Source organism: Struthio camelus, chromosome 7 (assembly GCF_040807025.1).
Source record: "Struthio camelus isolate bStrCam1 chromosome 7, bStrCam1.hap1, whole genome shotgun sequence".
In the NCBI taxonomy this organism is placed as follows: Eukaryota; Metazoa; Chordata; class Aves; order Struthioniformes; family Struthionidae; genus Struthio; species Struthio camelus.
Genome location: NC_090948.1, coordinates 38,047,219 through 38,062,952, shown reverse-complemented (window position 1 = coordinate 38,062,952; position 15,734 = coordinate 38,047,219). Strand labels below are relative to the sequence as shown.

At 39.0% G+C, this 15,734-nt stretch overlaps 1 protein-coding gene across 13 annotated transcripts in view; it reads left to right on the top strand.

Moving 5' to 3' along the window:
- The window catches only part of CTNNA3 (catenin alpha 3), a 571,770-nt gene that overhangs the window by 491,269 nt on the left and 64,767 nt on the right, over positions 1-15,734 (top strand). For all 13 annotated transcript variants that reach the window (XM_009676053.2, XM_009676026.2, XM_009676018.2 and 10 more), the window contains 2 exons: positions 1,192-1,284; positions 11,016-11,197. In XM_009676053.2, coding sequence (XP_009674348.2) covers positions 1,192-1,284; positions 11,016-11,197 — 275 coding nt within the window. The remainder of the gene's footprint in view (positions 1-1,191; positions 1,285-11,015; positions 11,198-15,734) is intronic.

Here is a 15,734-nt window from a genome sequence, read left to right as displayed (position 1 = left end):
CTGCACATAGACAATTTCTTTTAAGTAGTATGTTGGGAAATGGGAAGGAGGAAATAAACATGAAGACCTGAATCACATAGAAAATGACAGCTGCCATTAGGAAAATGACACCTTCTGACCTGAGTTGCTTGTACCCGATTGAAGAAATTAGTACTCCCCAAGAATTTTTCCGAAAGAGATTCTTTTAGCTCTGAGCACAGTGCAATACACGTAGTACGTACAAGCGAAAACAGAGATAAGCCGGAATCACGTGTTTGGAGTGTCTCACAATTGTGAAAAAAACCCAGAATCGGTGGATAGGAGGAGAAATTGGAGAGCATATTAAGAGGGGAAGGAAAAAAGGGAATCTCCGTTCTTCTGTTACATGTATAATAACTGTTTAAAGAGTAATAGTTTAAGGATTGTAAAGGGCTTATGCACGGCAAAATTGTAGATTTATCTACCTAGTTCTGTTAGAATTAACTTTCGTCTGTTGGGAAGACTGGGTAAGATTAGTGGACGAGAAATGCTTCTTACTATCCACCTATAGTCAGAAACTTGACAGCCCTACCAAAACAGCACAACAGTAGCAAACAGTATTCAGATATCATAACGCTAGTGTACGTAAGAATTCATGTTTGTTTAGAAAGCAGGGTTCAGTTCCTAGAAAGAGTAGAGTAAGGGTGTGAGTTTCAAAGGCAGGAGAAGCAGGTGACTGGAGGCATAAACATTTTCATGTAGCAAGCTGGGGATGCTTAAAAGGTAGTTGAGGAGACCGGAAGGAAGGGGCAGCGGCATAAGAAATAATGCGTTGTATGCAAATACCAAATTAGAACCCCTTACTTATTTTTCTCGCGTAATGCAGGAGCTTGTGCTGTTTAATAGAATTGAGAAGTGACTCATTCAAAACTGAGGAAAAGGCGTACTTTTCCTCCCAGTGCACATAGCTAACTTGGAACACTCTTTGATGTTAGTGTAGCACCGAAATTCAGTAGGATTCTGAAGCCTCTTGCTCCCACTGGCAGGGTCTTAGGTCTTGGTGGGGCAAATCTACACAGACGTACGATGTCTAATACGAACACGGGAGGAAAGGACTGGGGTTTTTTTTGTTGTTGTTGTTGGTGTTGGTTGGTTTGGGGTTTTTTTTGGTCAAATGGTATCTTAGACCAAGTTACAAAAGAGAATAACATATTTTGGCGTGTTTTTTCCTAGACACCTGAGGAGCTAGAAGAAGTATCTGACCTCGAAGAAGACCATGATGCACGTAGTCGTACAAGTATTCAAACTGAAGGGAAAACGGACAGGGTATGTATAACACCAATTTAATTAAAAAGCAATTTGATGAGGGGAAAATGCTGTAGTATTAGTGTTTCTGTGAAGCCACTTAAAGTCAGGCACTGAAACGTTAAATTCTGTTCCACCCTTAATAGATTTCTGAAAATGTGCACAGGGCATGAAACGGACATATGTATGACCTAAAAGAGAAAAAATTGTGATTAAGTTGTAAACATTGAGTGAAGATTTAAATTGGGCAGAAGAAATCTTGCGCATACAGACCTGAACAGACTTCTCACAGGTTAAATTTTCATAAATTTGCCTTGGTCTAGGAGATGTTAGGTTAATTGGGATTTTTGATTTATGAATCTGCAATGCACAATACCCGAAAATAACCTCTGCATGTGAGACCGTCCACATGTACGGAACAGGGAGGGAGTCGTCTGGGATCTTAGCCACTGCGCTGTGTGAGGTGCAGACTTTCCCTGCTGTGAGTTCCTGTGTGAACTTGCTATGTCGTTCATTGCTTGATTAGTGAATTTGTGAGGGGATATGAAAAACTTAAGGCAGCATTTCAAAATTTGATAAAATATTTCTGGAAGTTTTGAATCTGGTTTTACTGCTTTATCATCATTTAACCTGAAGTCTACATTATTGGCTGCTGTTTATATTCAGACGATTCTTGAGAGCCTGTAAACGTTTTTGAGATAGCAGAAGGTTTCTTAGTGTGAAATTGACCTATTTAGCAAACATTTTTCTTATTACGTTTTAATTTTAGAAAACGTTTCAGCAAAACCATACTCTGGTAGCAGCTTTCTGAAGTGGAGAGCTCCACGGGGCCAGAAATGTCAACTTCATTATTTGTTTGCAAAATGCCTAGGGCAAGAGCAGATCTCTCATACTTGATCGATTCTAGTACTATTCCCATAATAGAAATTACAAAAAATAGAACTAGTTGGAAAAAGCCAAAACTTTCAATAAAAAAAGAATGTCAAGAAAAATGGCATTTTTTTTTACATTGTTTTCAAGAACACAAGTATTTTATTTTTTATTAAGACCCCAAATACTAATGAGAAAATGCTAACCAAAACAAAAGCTCTTGACCTGTTTTGCATTATGTCGTAAAAATTTGAAATAAATTCTGAAAAAAATAAGTAAAAAGAAAGGAAACTGGTATTAGAATAGTGCCTGATTGATCTTTTCAAAACTACTGTCAGTTTACATTTAAATGTGTGTGTGTATACACTAAGGAAAGTTGCTGGTGTTCTCCAAAAGAATAGATTTGTTATTCAATGTGCTCTCTCTTTTTAAGAAAAATTCCACAAGAATAATTGTACCTGGTAAGGGTCCATTGACAGAACTGGGCAAAAGAGAGAAGTGTTCTCATGATGCGGGGGAAATTAAGGGCCAGTGCTTTCAGTATGCCTAGGATAGTACTTTTTGTTTCTCTGCGAAACAAATGAAAGACACTCATCTACTTTCATAAAGTTGTGCATAGCATTAGAGATGGAGTTCCACAAATTAAAAATTATATTTTGTGATTGGAACTTTTCATCATTAGTCTAAAGGCCTTGCAGACTATCCTGTGGCTAAATATTTTGTGTGTGTGTGTGTGTGTGTGTGTGGAGGGGAGTGTTAATTCTGTCAGGGTCAATTACATGTTAATTATCCATTCTTAAAATATATTGTGTGAAATCAAACTATGTGAAAGATTGCCTTGCACAGTCTTGCTACTCAAATAACATAATGGGCGTTTAAAACGTTATCAGCTACCCTTTTCAGTGTAAATTATTCCTTGTAATTGTTAGCATCTTTTTCTCACATTACAGACTAAAATTTCTGTTGGAGCTGAGAAAGACAAGGTTTCCCCTCAAAACGTTACGCACATCAGATGCTATGAATTTGTTCGGCACAGATACGGGTGGTGTGCTTAGAGACAGATGCATAAGTATCCCGTAGTGAATGCGCTTTCAGTAGAAAAAGAGAGTAGTCGGTAGATGTTTATTATGCTAAAGTAGTAACAGAAGATACACTAAAGGTTTAGAAGATCACCTTCTTACACATGTTCTTCCACCTCTCAGATAGCCCAGGGTGCGTCTTTAAGGGGGAATATTCTTTGAAAAGAAAGCCATAAATGACCCATACTTCCAGAAGTCTGCCGAAAGCGTGAAGACTGAGGACTATTGTAGGCAGGGAGCTGGCTGTCAGGAGTCAGAGGCATTAGAGGCTATTACTGTGGGAGAGAGATCTGTGGAATACGCTTTTCATTGTGCTACCCACACAGTATGTAGTCTGCTTTGCCACTGAGTTTGGAGGGGGGAGGGAGGGAAAGGACAGTTGTTTATACATAAACCATGGTTCCCGGGTCTGAAAAAACAGTATTACAGCACCTAGCACTTTCTTTTTTCTTCTCTTCCAAAATCAGATAGAATTACTGTAGACACTCCTTTTTCAGGAAGTAAATAGTCATTCTTTAAAGCCTGATTCTGTATCTTTACTAGGGAACAGTTTTTCTAGATTTCAGGTTGTGGTACCAGGGCCATAAGTGGCACATTACCTAAAACTGTAATAGAAAATTACAGCTTTGACTAGAATAGATACATACCCTCTCAGCCTTAATCACATGCTGATAGTTAACCTTCACATTTTTTTTATACAAATGTTTAAACAAATCTATTTGCTGCTGCTACAAACATGAGCAATGATTAAAGGCCTCTTTGTGTAAACTAGTTTTTGATGCTTACCTCTGAAGATACTTGCCTAGAATCTATTTACCCATATGAAGACTCTGTATAGGGAAGATACATTGTAAGGTTTATACAGGGATTGTCTTTGTTGCGTGTTCTACAGCAGAGGCCTGTGCTGTTGTGTGTACGGTTTCTGTGCGCAGCCGTAACACCAAGAATGACTCTGTTCCAGAAGCGGTATGGTAAGATTGCACAGCAGTTTTTCTTCCTCCTAGAGTTCTTTCTCCAAGACGTTTCCACTGTAGTAATTCAATTTTATTCGTATGTCTCAGTCTCAATATTCGTTCTGCACAACAGCACTCTCGATTCCACTTGCCTTGTTGAGAGTCACATTTTCTCCTATGTAAAATTCTTCCATGCTCCAGTAGGGAGCAGGTGCCTTTAGAAGAGCCTTTTTTCTTTCTTCTTACTTGCGACATATAAGGCATCTGAAATCGATTGTGATGTGCATATGCCACACATTAAAAAATGCTTCGTCTTAACTAGCAAATCTCATTTTTTTAGGTGGGGAGAATTCATATTCATATTATTAACTGTAACTTCTTCAGAATCAACGTATCGAGAGAGAGTTAGTGGTGAGGAGATAGGACTGATATTTGACCTCTTATTTATAGTTCTACTTTTGCAGCTACGTAGGTAAACTTGGACATGTTACTTCATTGGTCTTTCCCTCAGATAATTCGTATTTCTAAGATGAATATGATAGTGCTCGTGGCACCTTTCCACACTGTGGGATGCAGGTTAACTTGGGCAATGTGCTGTGAGCTGTCTCAGCAATGAAACTAGATGGAAATAAGAATAATTATTTGTAGGGCAATTTTGTGTCCCTGAAGAAGAGCCTTAGGTCTAAATCCGCAGCTAATATAAACCGGTACTGCTTATGGAACTAAGGAATAATGCAGGCCAGCTCAGCTGAAAGTCGGCTCTACAGGGCACGAGGTGTTCTTCCTCTGATGGTTGTGACTAATTTGTTTAATTACTTTGAAAGTTTATCACACAGTAATGTTGCTTGAAGAAACGTGTGATGTCACGATCAATGCTATTTCACTGTGGTAGTTTTGTGGCTTTCCCATTCTAGGATTTCGTGTTGGAGAGGAGATCAAATAAATTGCTGTCCAGTTAATTTTCAGACCAGAAATCAATGAGCATTTTGAGAAAAGGAGAGAACTTATGTTAAGTGTGTGAAGTTAGTAAATTAGTGAAGATAACAGCTTAGTTTGATTTTAAAGTTGCTACTAAAAGTTACGTGTTCCTGTTGAAGAACTGGGAGAAATGTTTCAGCTGATACATAGTCCTCTTTCAGATGATGAGCAAAAATGCTTTCAGGCAACCACGCACCCACCCACATTTCTTTCTCAGAGGTCTGCAGACTGTGTCATGAATATATAGACAAAAATATCTGAGAGTAAGATTGCTTTTATACAGATTTGTTGTGTATTATGTTTGTGCAACAATTCAGTGCTGATGAAAAGTTGACTCGGTGTGTGTTATATTGGGAATTAGAAAGTCCAAACTGAATTATTTTACTTTTATGCAGTGATTATTAATATGTAAGTCTAAAAAAACCTCAGCTTTGAAAAGATGACCATAAAAGACTTGCCAAACACTGCCAGGTGAGACAGTGGAAATAAAAGCAAAAACTAGGAAGACCTAAGAGTACTTGCATAACATTTTGACAGCATAAAACAGTACTTGGAAGAGAAATGAATTTGTCATCAAATGATTCAGCTGTTCTTAGTAACAAAGATTTATTGACAACATTTGTTTCTGAACATCTACATTCCTCTGTTATTTTAAAAGAGAGCATGAGTTAACAGAAAGTGTTTTGCTATTTTGATAATAAAAAAGATGTAAATATTTTATATGCTTAATTTTTACCAAAGAAACACAGAAGCTCGAAACCCCAATGCCAAGAATGCAAGCGTAATGCCAGTAACTTGTGAAATTTTGCATAGGTTCTGCTAAAGGCAGTTTGGACACTTAGTACATAGCAAAATAGTCCCTATCAAGAATCATGATCTGTCAAAACCATTTCATTCCCTTGCTGACTCATAAGTTACCACATATTTCAATAAAGAGACGAGATGAAGTTAGTAGAAGACTCAGGATTTCGGCAGTATAATACTATATATTAATAAAAACTAGGCCTGGAAAGAATAGGCTAATTCAGCCATTTGTCTCAAGGTAGAATAAATATGCTTCTTCCCGACACTTTCATCTATGAGAGCAATTCCATTGCTGTATCTCTTTAAACAATCAATTCCAGTAATCGGCTAATGGAAAGCTTTTTCTTCCTGTCTAGTGAGACTTGCCTCATTTGCTGCAATTAAGCGTGTTAATAGTGGTCTTCTCCACAGCGGACACAGAGGATCATATGTTTCCTTTCTGTTTGTATCAGGTTTGTTTGTACTTACAGGCTCTTATTGTGTGTCCTCTCTGTCTTCTTGTACTTCAGATTAAGCAACTCCCGTATCCTCCATTTCTCTTCAAAGACTGTGCTTTCTGTACGTCGTCTTCCTCTGTTTTTTCTCTCCTCTGGATGCTCTTCGTCTGGTTGATGCTTTCTTTAATTTTGTATCAGATAATTCATATTGCTCAATCCATTACACTGAGTGGGATTTCACCGACAGGCCCCAGAGCGTAAGGTTCGTGCTCTTTTCTGCTGCTTAGATATTTCAGTATGAGGTTTGCCTTTGTTCCAGGAGTGTGTTAGGATCAGCTATCTGCAGAACTGCTGATAGCCAGTTGTGTCCCAGTTGTGTGTGTGTATTGGTGATTGTTCTTAAGTGTAAAACATTGCACTTGTCGCAGCTGAGTTAGATGCAGTTGTTTTTTTAGCTCCATTCTCGAGTTTCTAAAGAGCATTCTGAGTTGCGAACCAGGCCTCTTACGTGTCACCTGCACCTGCAGAGAGGCGCGTACTCTTCGTTCTGTCATCCTTGCCAATACTGAAGATAGTGAATTCTGCCCAAGTCAGGGCAGGCCCCTTTACAGTTTTCCATGATCTGTCCCTCCAGCTTGACACTGTGTTTTCTAACCGTTGTCACAAGCACCCAGTGGAGATGACATCTAGATGATATTTCACTCAGTTGTTCATGAGAACGACAGAGAAACAGTGACCAAACCCTAGTGAAGCCAAGATACATGACATGTGTTGCTTATTCATCTACAAGCCTGTTACGCGGGTACAGAGAGAAATTAGATGAATTTGACGCAATTGCCTCATCCAAGTCGACCTTTGTAGTGAAGGTTGATGCAAAAAGTGCATTGAACGGTTGGTTCTTTCGACATTATCTCTCAGTAGCTTTTCCTCTTTATTCATTTATATTGTATCTGAAAATATACAGGAACAGACATATCATAGCACCAGTGAGACACTCTTTGAACTTGTTCAAAGAATGGTGGACTTCAAAAGATGTTACAGTCCTTAAAATCGGGAGAAGACAGCTGGTGACGGCAGTTAGTAAACTTGGCAAAGGTAGTTCAGCTTCTCCTATCTGTCAATATATTGAACCCACACAATTCATCTCTAGGGAACATCCTGTGTGCTCTGTTTGCCGTGGATTGTTGAAAAGCCAGCATTCTCTGTTTCGCCTCTTTATTAGAAACTGTGTGATTATTCACTCAGAATAAAAAGTAGGACGTGTTTTTAAAAAACAGCGGACGCATTTTATTCAATTGAACAGAATCGCTTTTGACTTTGTGCTGTATTCAGGAAATGTTACTTATGTTTTGGCATTCAAAACACCTGTGTAATAGTCTTAGATAGTGCCTATCTTAGGCTTACCTTCTTGATAAAATAGACTCATGTGAGGTGCGTATGTTTTATGACAGCAATCCACAAAATTTGTGGAAGAAGTAAAGAGTGTAGGTCACAACTGGAACTGTTCTAAAATAGTTTAATTGAAATATGTTACTATATTTTAAGTGATTTGGAGAGATCTCGTTCACTTCCCCCAAACGTTCACCGACGTCCCAGTCCAGCTGACCCTGTAGCCAGAGAGGTAGAATATAGGCAAGACGGCTTCATGTGGCTGCTGAGCATGTTGAGGAATGAAAAGCTTAGCTCTGAACTAGGCAAAGCAGGGCATGGGTCTGGTCTCTGGATCTGTGCCGTTATCTTCTAACCACAAAACTTGAGGCACATGTTATTTTTGTATTCATGTTCATAAGAGCGTTCAGAAGTTTATCATTTGGCCTAACAAGAAAGTGGGGTTTGGTCGTTTTCTTCGTAACCTACAAAGCTGTAGAAAAACAGAGTTCTCCCCTCTCCTCTAGTTATGGTAGCATGAGGCGTTGCAACACACAATGCTGGAAGTGTTAAATAACAGAAGGGGGGGGGGGTTCCTGCAGTTGAGAATGGTATCTGGCTCACCTCTGTGTCTCGGACAGGAGGAGTTTTGTGTAACGTAAACATTTATGTGGACGTGTTGTGCTTCTTTCTGCAGTTTCTGTTTTCTTCTTTCCTCCCTGTAAGCTGTAAGAAGTTTGGTGTTGTGGGTCCAGCCAGGCAGTTGTTTTAGGGGATCAGGTATGGACAAACGCATGACAGTCTGATAGTTGGCGAGAATAATCGTAAGTTTTTATGAAAGTCCCAATTCTTTGTAAAGTGTAGGCACATGACCAGATCCTTGGATTGGGATTTCACTGGTGAGTAATATGCCAATGGGAGAAGAGTCAAAATCTTCCCAAGCTGGTGACTCCTTGGGTCGTCTAGCGTTGTCGCTACACGAACAGTTTGTGCTCCTCTTAAAGTGCGTGCCTCTGTGATACCGAATGGACTGAAAATTGTAATGGACTGAAATAACAGGAAAATGAGACCTTTGTTTCCTGTTTACCTTATGTGTCTACCTTGATGCAAAGTAATATCTGCACTTGAAAGGCTGTGCAGTTATTTTGCTGCTGCACTTGTTTATTAAAGCAGTATGAGTGATGAGAAATTGGAAAAGAGAAAATTAAAAATTGAGGTCAGCATTGCAGTTTCCTTTGCTCCTTTGTGACAGTGGATAGCGTGTTTCATTCCACCGGAAAGTCATTAATGTTGTCATGTAGCAGGATATTGTATTTCACAGGTCCTTCATTAAAATGCCATCTTTCTTTTGGTTTCCAGAGTCTAGGTCCATGTTCTGTACTCAAAGCAATATTGAAACTGTGGGCTGGGGAATACCACAACATTCAGCAATAAGCAAATGCATGCTTGATTATAAACAGGGCTGCTGCTTTTCTTTGGACTCCGTGCCACAACTCTTAATTTTGCCTGTTTCATGTCCGTCTTTCAGCAAGCTCACCCTACAGCCATTAGGACAATAAGTATTGCTTACTTGTTAGAGTCTGATCATCACAGTATTTTTCTGGTTAAATATCTGGTCTGTTTTAAATCTTTTTTTTGTTTTGTTTTTTAACAAAACTGGAAAAATATCGCTTTAAATACTCAGTTGCACTTTCTGATACAGCGACCGCAGTGATAACGTAGTTAGTTATACTTTCTGAGTCTTTTCATTTCCAATAGTTCATATAACTGGGAAAATTAACCTTGTGACAGAGTAATTCGAGCGTAAATGAAATCTCATAAATGGCATGGCTTGAAAAACATGCGCATTATGTATTAGATCAGTTACCTGTTAACCTCATTGTAAGAATGAAGTCAGTGCCTTAACTTTCAGCTACAAATGAGAATAAAATGAAAAATGTGTGTTGTTTAATTGCAGTATTATTACAGTGTGGTAATAGTTGCTGTTTTAGAAAAGGTGACTGTGAGTTCCTGATGAGCTACCATGTAAGAGATGGACGTTTTGACACAGCCTAAGTGGTAGACAAAAAACACTCTGACAGAGCCATCAAGACCCACAGGCTGAAAGTATTTGGCCTCAGCTTAGTGGCACGTAATGTATCCACACAGAATAGTGTAGCTGATTTCCAGTATGTCTTTTTTTTCCCTGGAAGGAACCAGGAATGGCTTCCTTCCTTAAGACATGGAGTCTTAAGTCACAGTCTAGTTCCTGCCCTGTCTCTGAGGCGGAAGATTTCTCTAACCCTTCTCTGGAGCAGACCGGTAACTGATAACCTTGCTCATGAAGAGCAACAGTTAAAGTAAAAAAATTACCATTCTCACCATGCTGCATTTTTAGAAGTTTCATTATTGATAGAAATAAAATACTTTTAAAAATAAATTAATGCTTAAATATAGGAGGAATATGTGCGTTCAGTGTAGATTGAACGTTCTGATTCCGTAGTCGGAATTTCCACACTCACATAGCATTCCCGGCCCTACTAAACCTTTGTTTGAAACAGTTTTAGCTTCTGGAATGTTTACAAAATGTCCAATCTAGACTTGCAGCCAAGTACGGGGCTGTGTCCTGCCTGAGCGCCATTTGACTGTGGCTGCATTTGAATATTGGATTTTTTTAATAGTCGTTCAAGATACCTGTGTCGTAATCTGACAGCGTGTTATCTCAGACGCGTTAATCTATTTCTTTATTGTTTCCAAAGAAGATGTATGTCTAAACCAATAACTGTATCCCCATTCTAACGATGAGGGGGTGGGCCCTCAGAGAGAGAGGGCAAGCACACCTGAAAATTTTAGGACAGCTAAACCTGTTTCTTTAATCTTTTCTGCCTGAAAGAATATTGCATTTTGCTGCCTGAACATATGTCTCATTACCTCGGCTAACTAATCTCTCAAAAAAAGGATAAATCTATCAGTCATGGTTCGTAAGGGCTGTTTGGGAAAATTTATCATTGTTTCTCTTACCGCATTAATAGTAATAGTTTCATGGACAGTGCTGTCCTAGTCCATGGGATAATCTGTTTGGCCCAACCCGTGATAATAGCGTACAGATTTTGAAATTCGAAGGTGCTTAGGCTGGAACAGCTGAGTCGGGACCTAGTGAGTATGTATAGTATATCTGTAGTGAATATATAAAGTATACGTTTAATAATACCCAGTGATTTTGCTTTAAACAAAAAAACTGACACAGACAAATGTTTTGCAGAGCAAATTATTTTATGTTTCAGGCAAAGATGACTCAGCTGCCAGAGGCCGAAAAGGAAAAGATAGCTGAACAAGTGGCTGACTTCAAAAAAGTCAAGAGTAAGCTTGATGCAGAGATTGAAATATGGGACGATACCAGCAATGACATCATTGTTTTGGCCAAGAGGATGTGTGTGATTATGATGGAGATGACTGACTTCACAAGGTAATTATGCAAAAAATGCTCTTCAGTATTTATGAATCTTAGAGGCCATTGTCACGTTGGTATGGCAAGAAATACTGAGTTTTTAATGTCAGATGACAGTGTCTTTACAAAATTGAGTGGCTAAGCTAATGTAATTAGCTTTACCACACTAGCTAGGAATACTGAAATGCTCGAAATGAGGTTTGAAGTTTTTATAACTGTGCTTATCCTTACATCTTTTTTTTTTTTTTTTTTTTCCCCTTTGTCCTCTTTTATTCATTTGGTTGGTTGGTTGAGGTTTTTTTCACATTTCATAACACTTTATTTTCCCTCTCTAACGAAAGGGAAAAAGTGATACGGTAATGGAGCTTCTCTAGTTAGCGAAGAGCTCAATTTTAAAGTGTAGTTCTGTCTCATCTGTTATTCCTTCTGCTTGTACCGTAGTATGCTGTCAAGAAAGTAGCGTATTCCAGTCATGCATAAAACATACACTGTGAAGAGCATATATCTAGCAGTGTGCATTGAGACTCATGCTTATTTCATACCACATTGCCTGCCATTGCTTTCATGGGAACTGTATCATGCTGCTATATATAGTTTTAAAGAAAAAAATGTCCTATTGTAGATTGCTTTCAAAGAGTGTATTTCTCTCTGCTGCCAGTATATGCTCTGTGATAATTGCGTACGTAAAACAATCTTCAGAAGCTTTTCCTGCCATGCACGTAATACACGTTCAGTAATTTCCATCAAATGAAGGACACCAAAGCGGGGGGGAGGTACTGCTTTTTTCAGATGGTTATTAATAAAAGAATTGTTGATAGGTAGGTGAAGCCTTAAAACACAACTACTTTAATGCACTTCATATCTCATAAAATAATATTTGTTCGAAAAAAAAAAAATCCTTTCATGCAGGATGCAAAGAAAAATCTACAAATTGTACAAATTCTCCAGTGGTGTAAACTAACAGTGTTGCATAGAGCCGAACTGGCTGACAAAGCTGAGGCCTGGGTTGTTAGGCCTGTTTTGAGGAAGGCAGTTGTTAGGTTTTCTCATGCTAGTACTTTTCAGATTCACCTTCATGGAGGAGAGGTTTAAAGACCTGTGTCTTGATCTGTGAAAACATTTTATTTTCTGTAAGAGCCTGGTTTTTTAATGAAAAGAAAAGGTTGTGCTATAGTGAGTCTTTACAATTAACATTACCTTTCCCAGCAGAATTCTCTAGATTGATAGCTTTAGATCAAGATTAACAGAGTCAATTTGCGTTCCTGGTTCCTGGTCTGTGGCTCTCAGTTGAGCACTGTATAATGTACAGCTTCAAGTCCAAGAGCAGCTTTTGTCCAGCGTTGCTGATCTCCAAAGAGTCCACCGAGAACTGTGAAAAGACTGTGGTGGAACAACTTACTTGAAGGGAAGAATTAAAATCCAGTGAGGAGAGAGAGGGGATGTAATAGACTTTACTTACAAGTACTGTAGGTACAATATAGGTACAATATAAAGAAATCAGAAAGTTTGCCTTTTAAATATTTAGGAAATTGTACTTTGGCCAGTGTGCTTCTAATACGTTAAAAATCATGCCGCATAATCAGTCCGTAACTAGCGATGAAATGCAATTGTCCACTGCAATGTGGCTGCTTTATTTTCTCTCCTAATGCAAAGAAAATTAGAAGCCAAGTATGTCAGACTACAGACCAAGGTCCAAACCATTGCTGGCTTGGAGCTGTAACATTCTACTCTGTCTTTCGTCACAGAAAGCAACACCTTTGGGTAGAGATCAAGCATTGCTGAAGATCTGATTGTACTGTAAAACTTGTATAGTTAAGTAGGACCTGGAGTACTGGAAGATTATTTTGTATAGTCTCCAATTTCAGGAAATTCATTAATGTTTTTACTTCATAGATGTTTAGACTATAGTTTGAGATATGCACATATATACAAGATACTCCAGTATTATTATGTATTTGATGCTTAAGTTGCGAGTTGTTGGGAGCAGGACTGTCCTTTCAAGTCTTTGGCTCTGTTTCTAGCACTGTTAGTAACAGAAACCAAGGTCCCACTACACTGTGGCAGTGTATAATGCCTTACGAGATACTTTTATATCTTAGATTGTTTTATCTCACACCTTTTGTAACCTGTGTTTGAATAGGTCTTTTAGTAATATATTTTCAACTCACTTCTTTAGTTTCTTCTTTAATGGTGCCCGATGCAGTCTTCAGATGTGAAGGTTTGTCTGTATCTAAAGAGTAGGTGAAAGGGTGTGGGTCTGTCCCTTCCTGTTATTGTTGCACTATCAACAGGTGGCGCTGGTTGGTGCTGAGGGAAACTGTGGCTTTCTCTCTTCCTTCCCCCTGAAAATCTGGGGCTGAAGACTGCTGAGCCATGGCAAGCACCAGTTCATCTTAGGGTGTGATCTCCCCAGCCTGTAGTTCAAAGCTCTGAGACACGGGAGAAATAAAGGATTGTGACATTTTCTACTTGTTACATCGGAAGCTACTCAGGGAAATAGTAAGTTTCCCTGTTTGTGTCATTTGTTATCTGAGCTGATTTCTGTTTTCCTGCAAATACGTTACTTCCCATTCATTTTTGTTTAATCTCATTGAGTGTTTTACAAAGCCCTAGTCTCTCAAGGTCACCTTATCATCTCAGTGTGTTCACGTGCGTATATTATCCTGAACTTACGTGTAACAGTCGTATATGCAACTAAAATCAAGCCAGTTTCAGTGTCACAATTGCTCATTGCTCAGATAGAAGGTAATGGGAATGATTCTGACATAAAATGTTGAAATTTATAACTCAGATCCTTAATAAAAATACTTAAGGCTGACTGAAGTAAACACCCGTGATAACCAGTAATTGTTCTGTGGAATTCAGGACTAGCAGAAAGAGTCACCATCTAAAGTAGCCTGTATGGATTAGCTTCAGTACTTGGTTGCAAAGCCACATGTCTCCGCTTTTTGGGACTCTTGCCAGAAGGTTCCTTCAGAACCTCGTTTGGAACAATTTTTGAACAACGGAACTTTTGTGACCATGCCCTGCTGAGCATGTTCATGAATGCATTTCCTGCGAATACCCTGCAAATAGACATTAGGGTAGGAAGTGTATTTTTATGTAATACGCGTTTTTCCAGGTTTCTTTAAGCTTTTTATGTGCTACCTGACATAAATGTGTTAAAACTCCATGACCCTTGCTGCCATGAACCATCCATTAAATCATTGTCATATAAAACTTACACCTGACAGATTGAAAACTAATTGAGTAAGAGTGGAAAGCTAATGCTGGAAATTTGCAGCAGTAAGCAGCAGCTGCTAATCAGTGGTATGGACACTGTAACCAGGCCTGTTTACCCAAAACAGATATTTTGATTAGTGGAATCTATTAAAAATTTCCTAAAAATGTCATCACATTTATAGCAGGAACTAAGCTTTGGCCCGCAGGGGCAGAAGTGGAGGCGCTGGATAACAGGCATATGCTGTGCTGAAACACTGCTGGAAATTATCTAGATGATAGTTTTAGTATTCTTTAGTATCTTTGGGTGGGCTACAGTAAACAAGGCAAAAAGACCCTGGAGAGTGAAACTGTCCCTATCTTGTTATGGCTTCAAAAGCAAAGACATTCAGTGAAGCACGAGAAACACATGAGGTATCAGTGGTCTGCTGAGATTTTCTGCCTATATCTTCAGCCTGTAGCTACACTCTTGCTTCTGTCTTTCTCTTGAAAGACATCTTGGTTTGGCTTTGCTCTCTCTCTCCAGTGGTTGACCAGAAACCTCTGGCCTAACGCAGAAAAATGGCAAACGTGGCAAGTGTAGGAAGACAGTCCTTTTGTGCCTGTCGCACTCCTATCTTCCTCCTCTACATATGCGGGAGAGGTGCTTTGTTGCTTTCTTTTTGAGAGGCCTTAGTTGAGTAGGCATTTTCAGAGCACCTTACTGGGTCAGGATCTACCCAAAGTGCATACCTGCCTCTTCTTTCAAAGCCTACTTTGCAGAACTGTGCAGAATAGGGTTTTTTGGTTTCTGTCTTCCTTTTTTTTTTTTTTTTTTTAAATAGTTCAGTGATTTGCTCAAGGTGGCAGAAGATTTGATTTCTTTGGTTAGTGGAGGTTTTAACTAACTTTTCTCCTTCCGGAGTATTAGGCTATATTTTATTTGGAACTGTGGAAGATATTTTAACACCAAACGTCCCAAGGACGCAGAAGAGAAATTTGCTTGACTAGTGTTTTCAGAACTCTGCTTACCTGTTTGTCCAATGACTGTTCAATATTAGCACTAACATTAAATACTTGTTGACTACTTTGGGACAGGAAGAAGAACACTACTTTCCTCCTTTTCAGAACCCTCATTACTATGGAGTCCTCCTAACACACGGTGTAGCCCGTAGCCTAGCGATTGTGATGTTTCTTAGAGGTGGCAAAAGATGTGGGTTCATATTTCTATGCAGTGAAGTCAGTCTTGGTTCAGATTTTGCCACCGTGGTGAATGTTGCTCAGTTATGTTAAGGGGAAGGGAATGCAGGCTTTCTGCCTTTGAAAGGCTTCTCGTCCCTGTAAAGGGACGAGATTT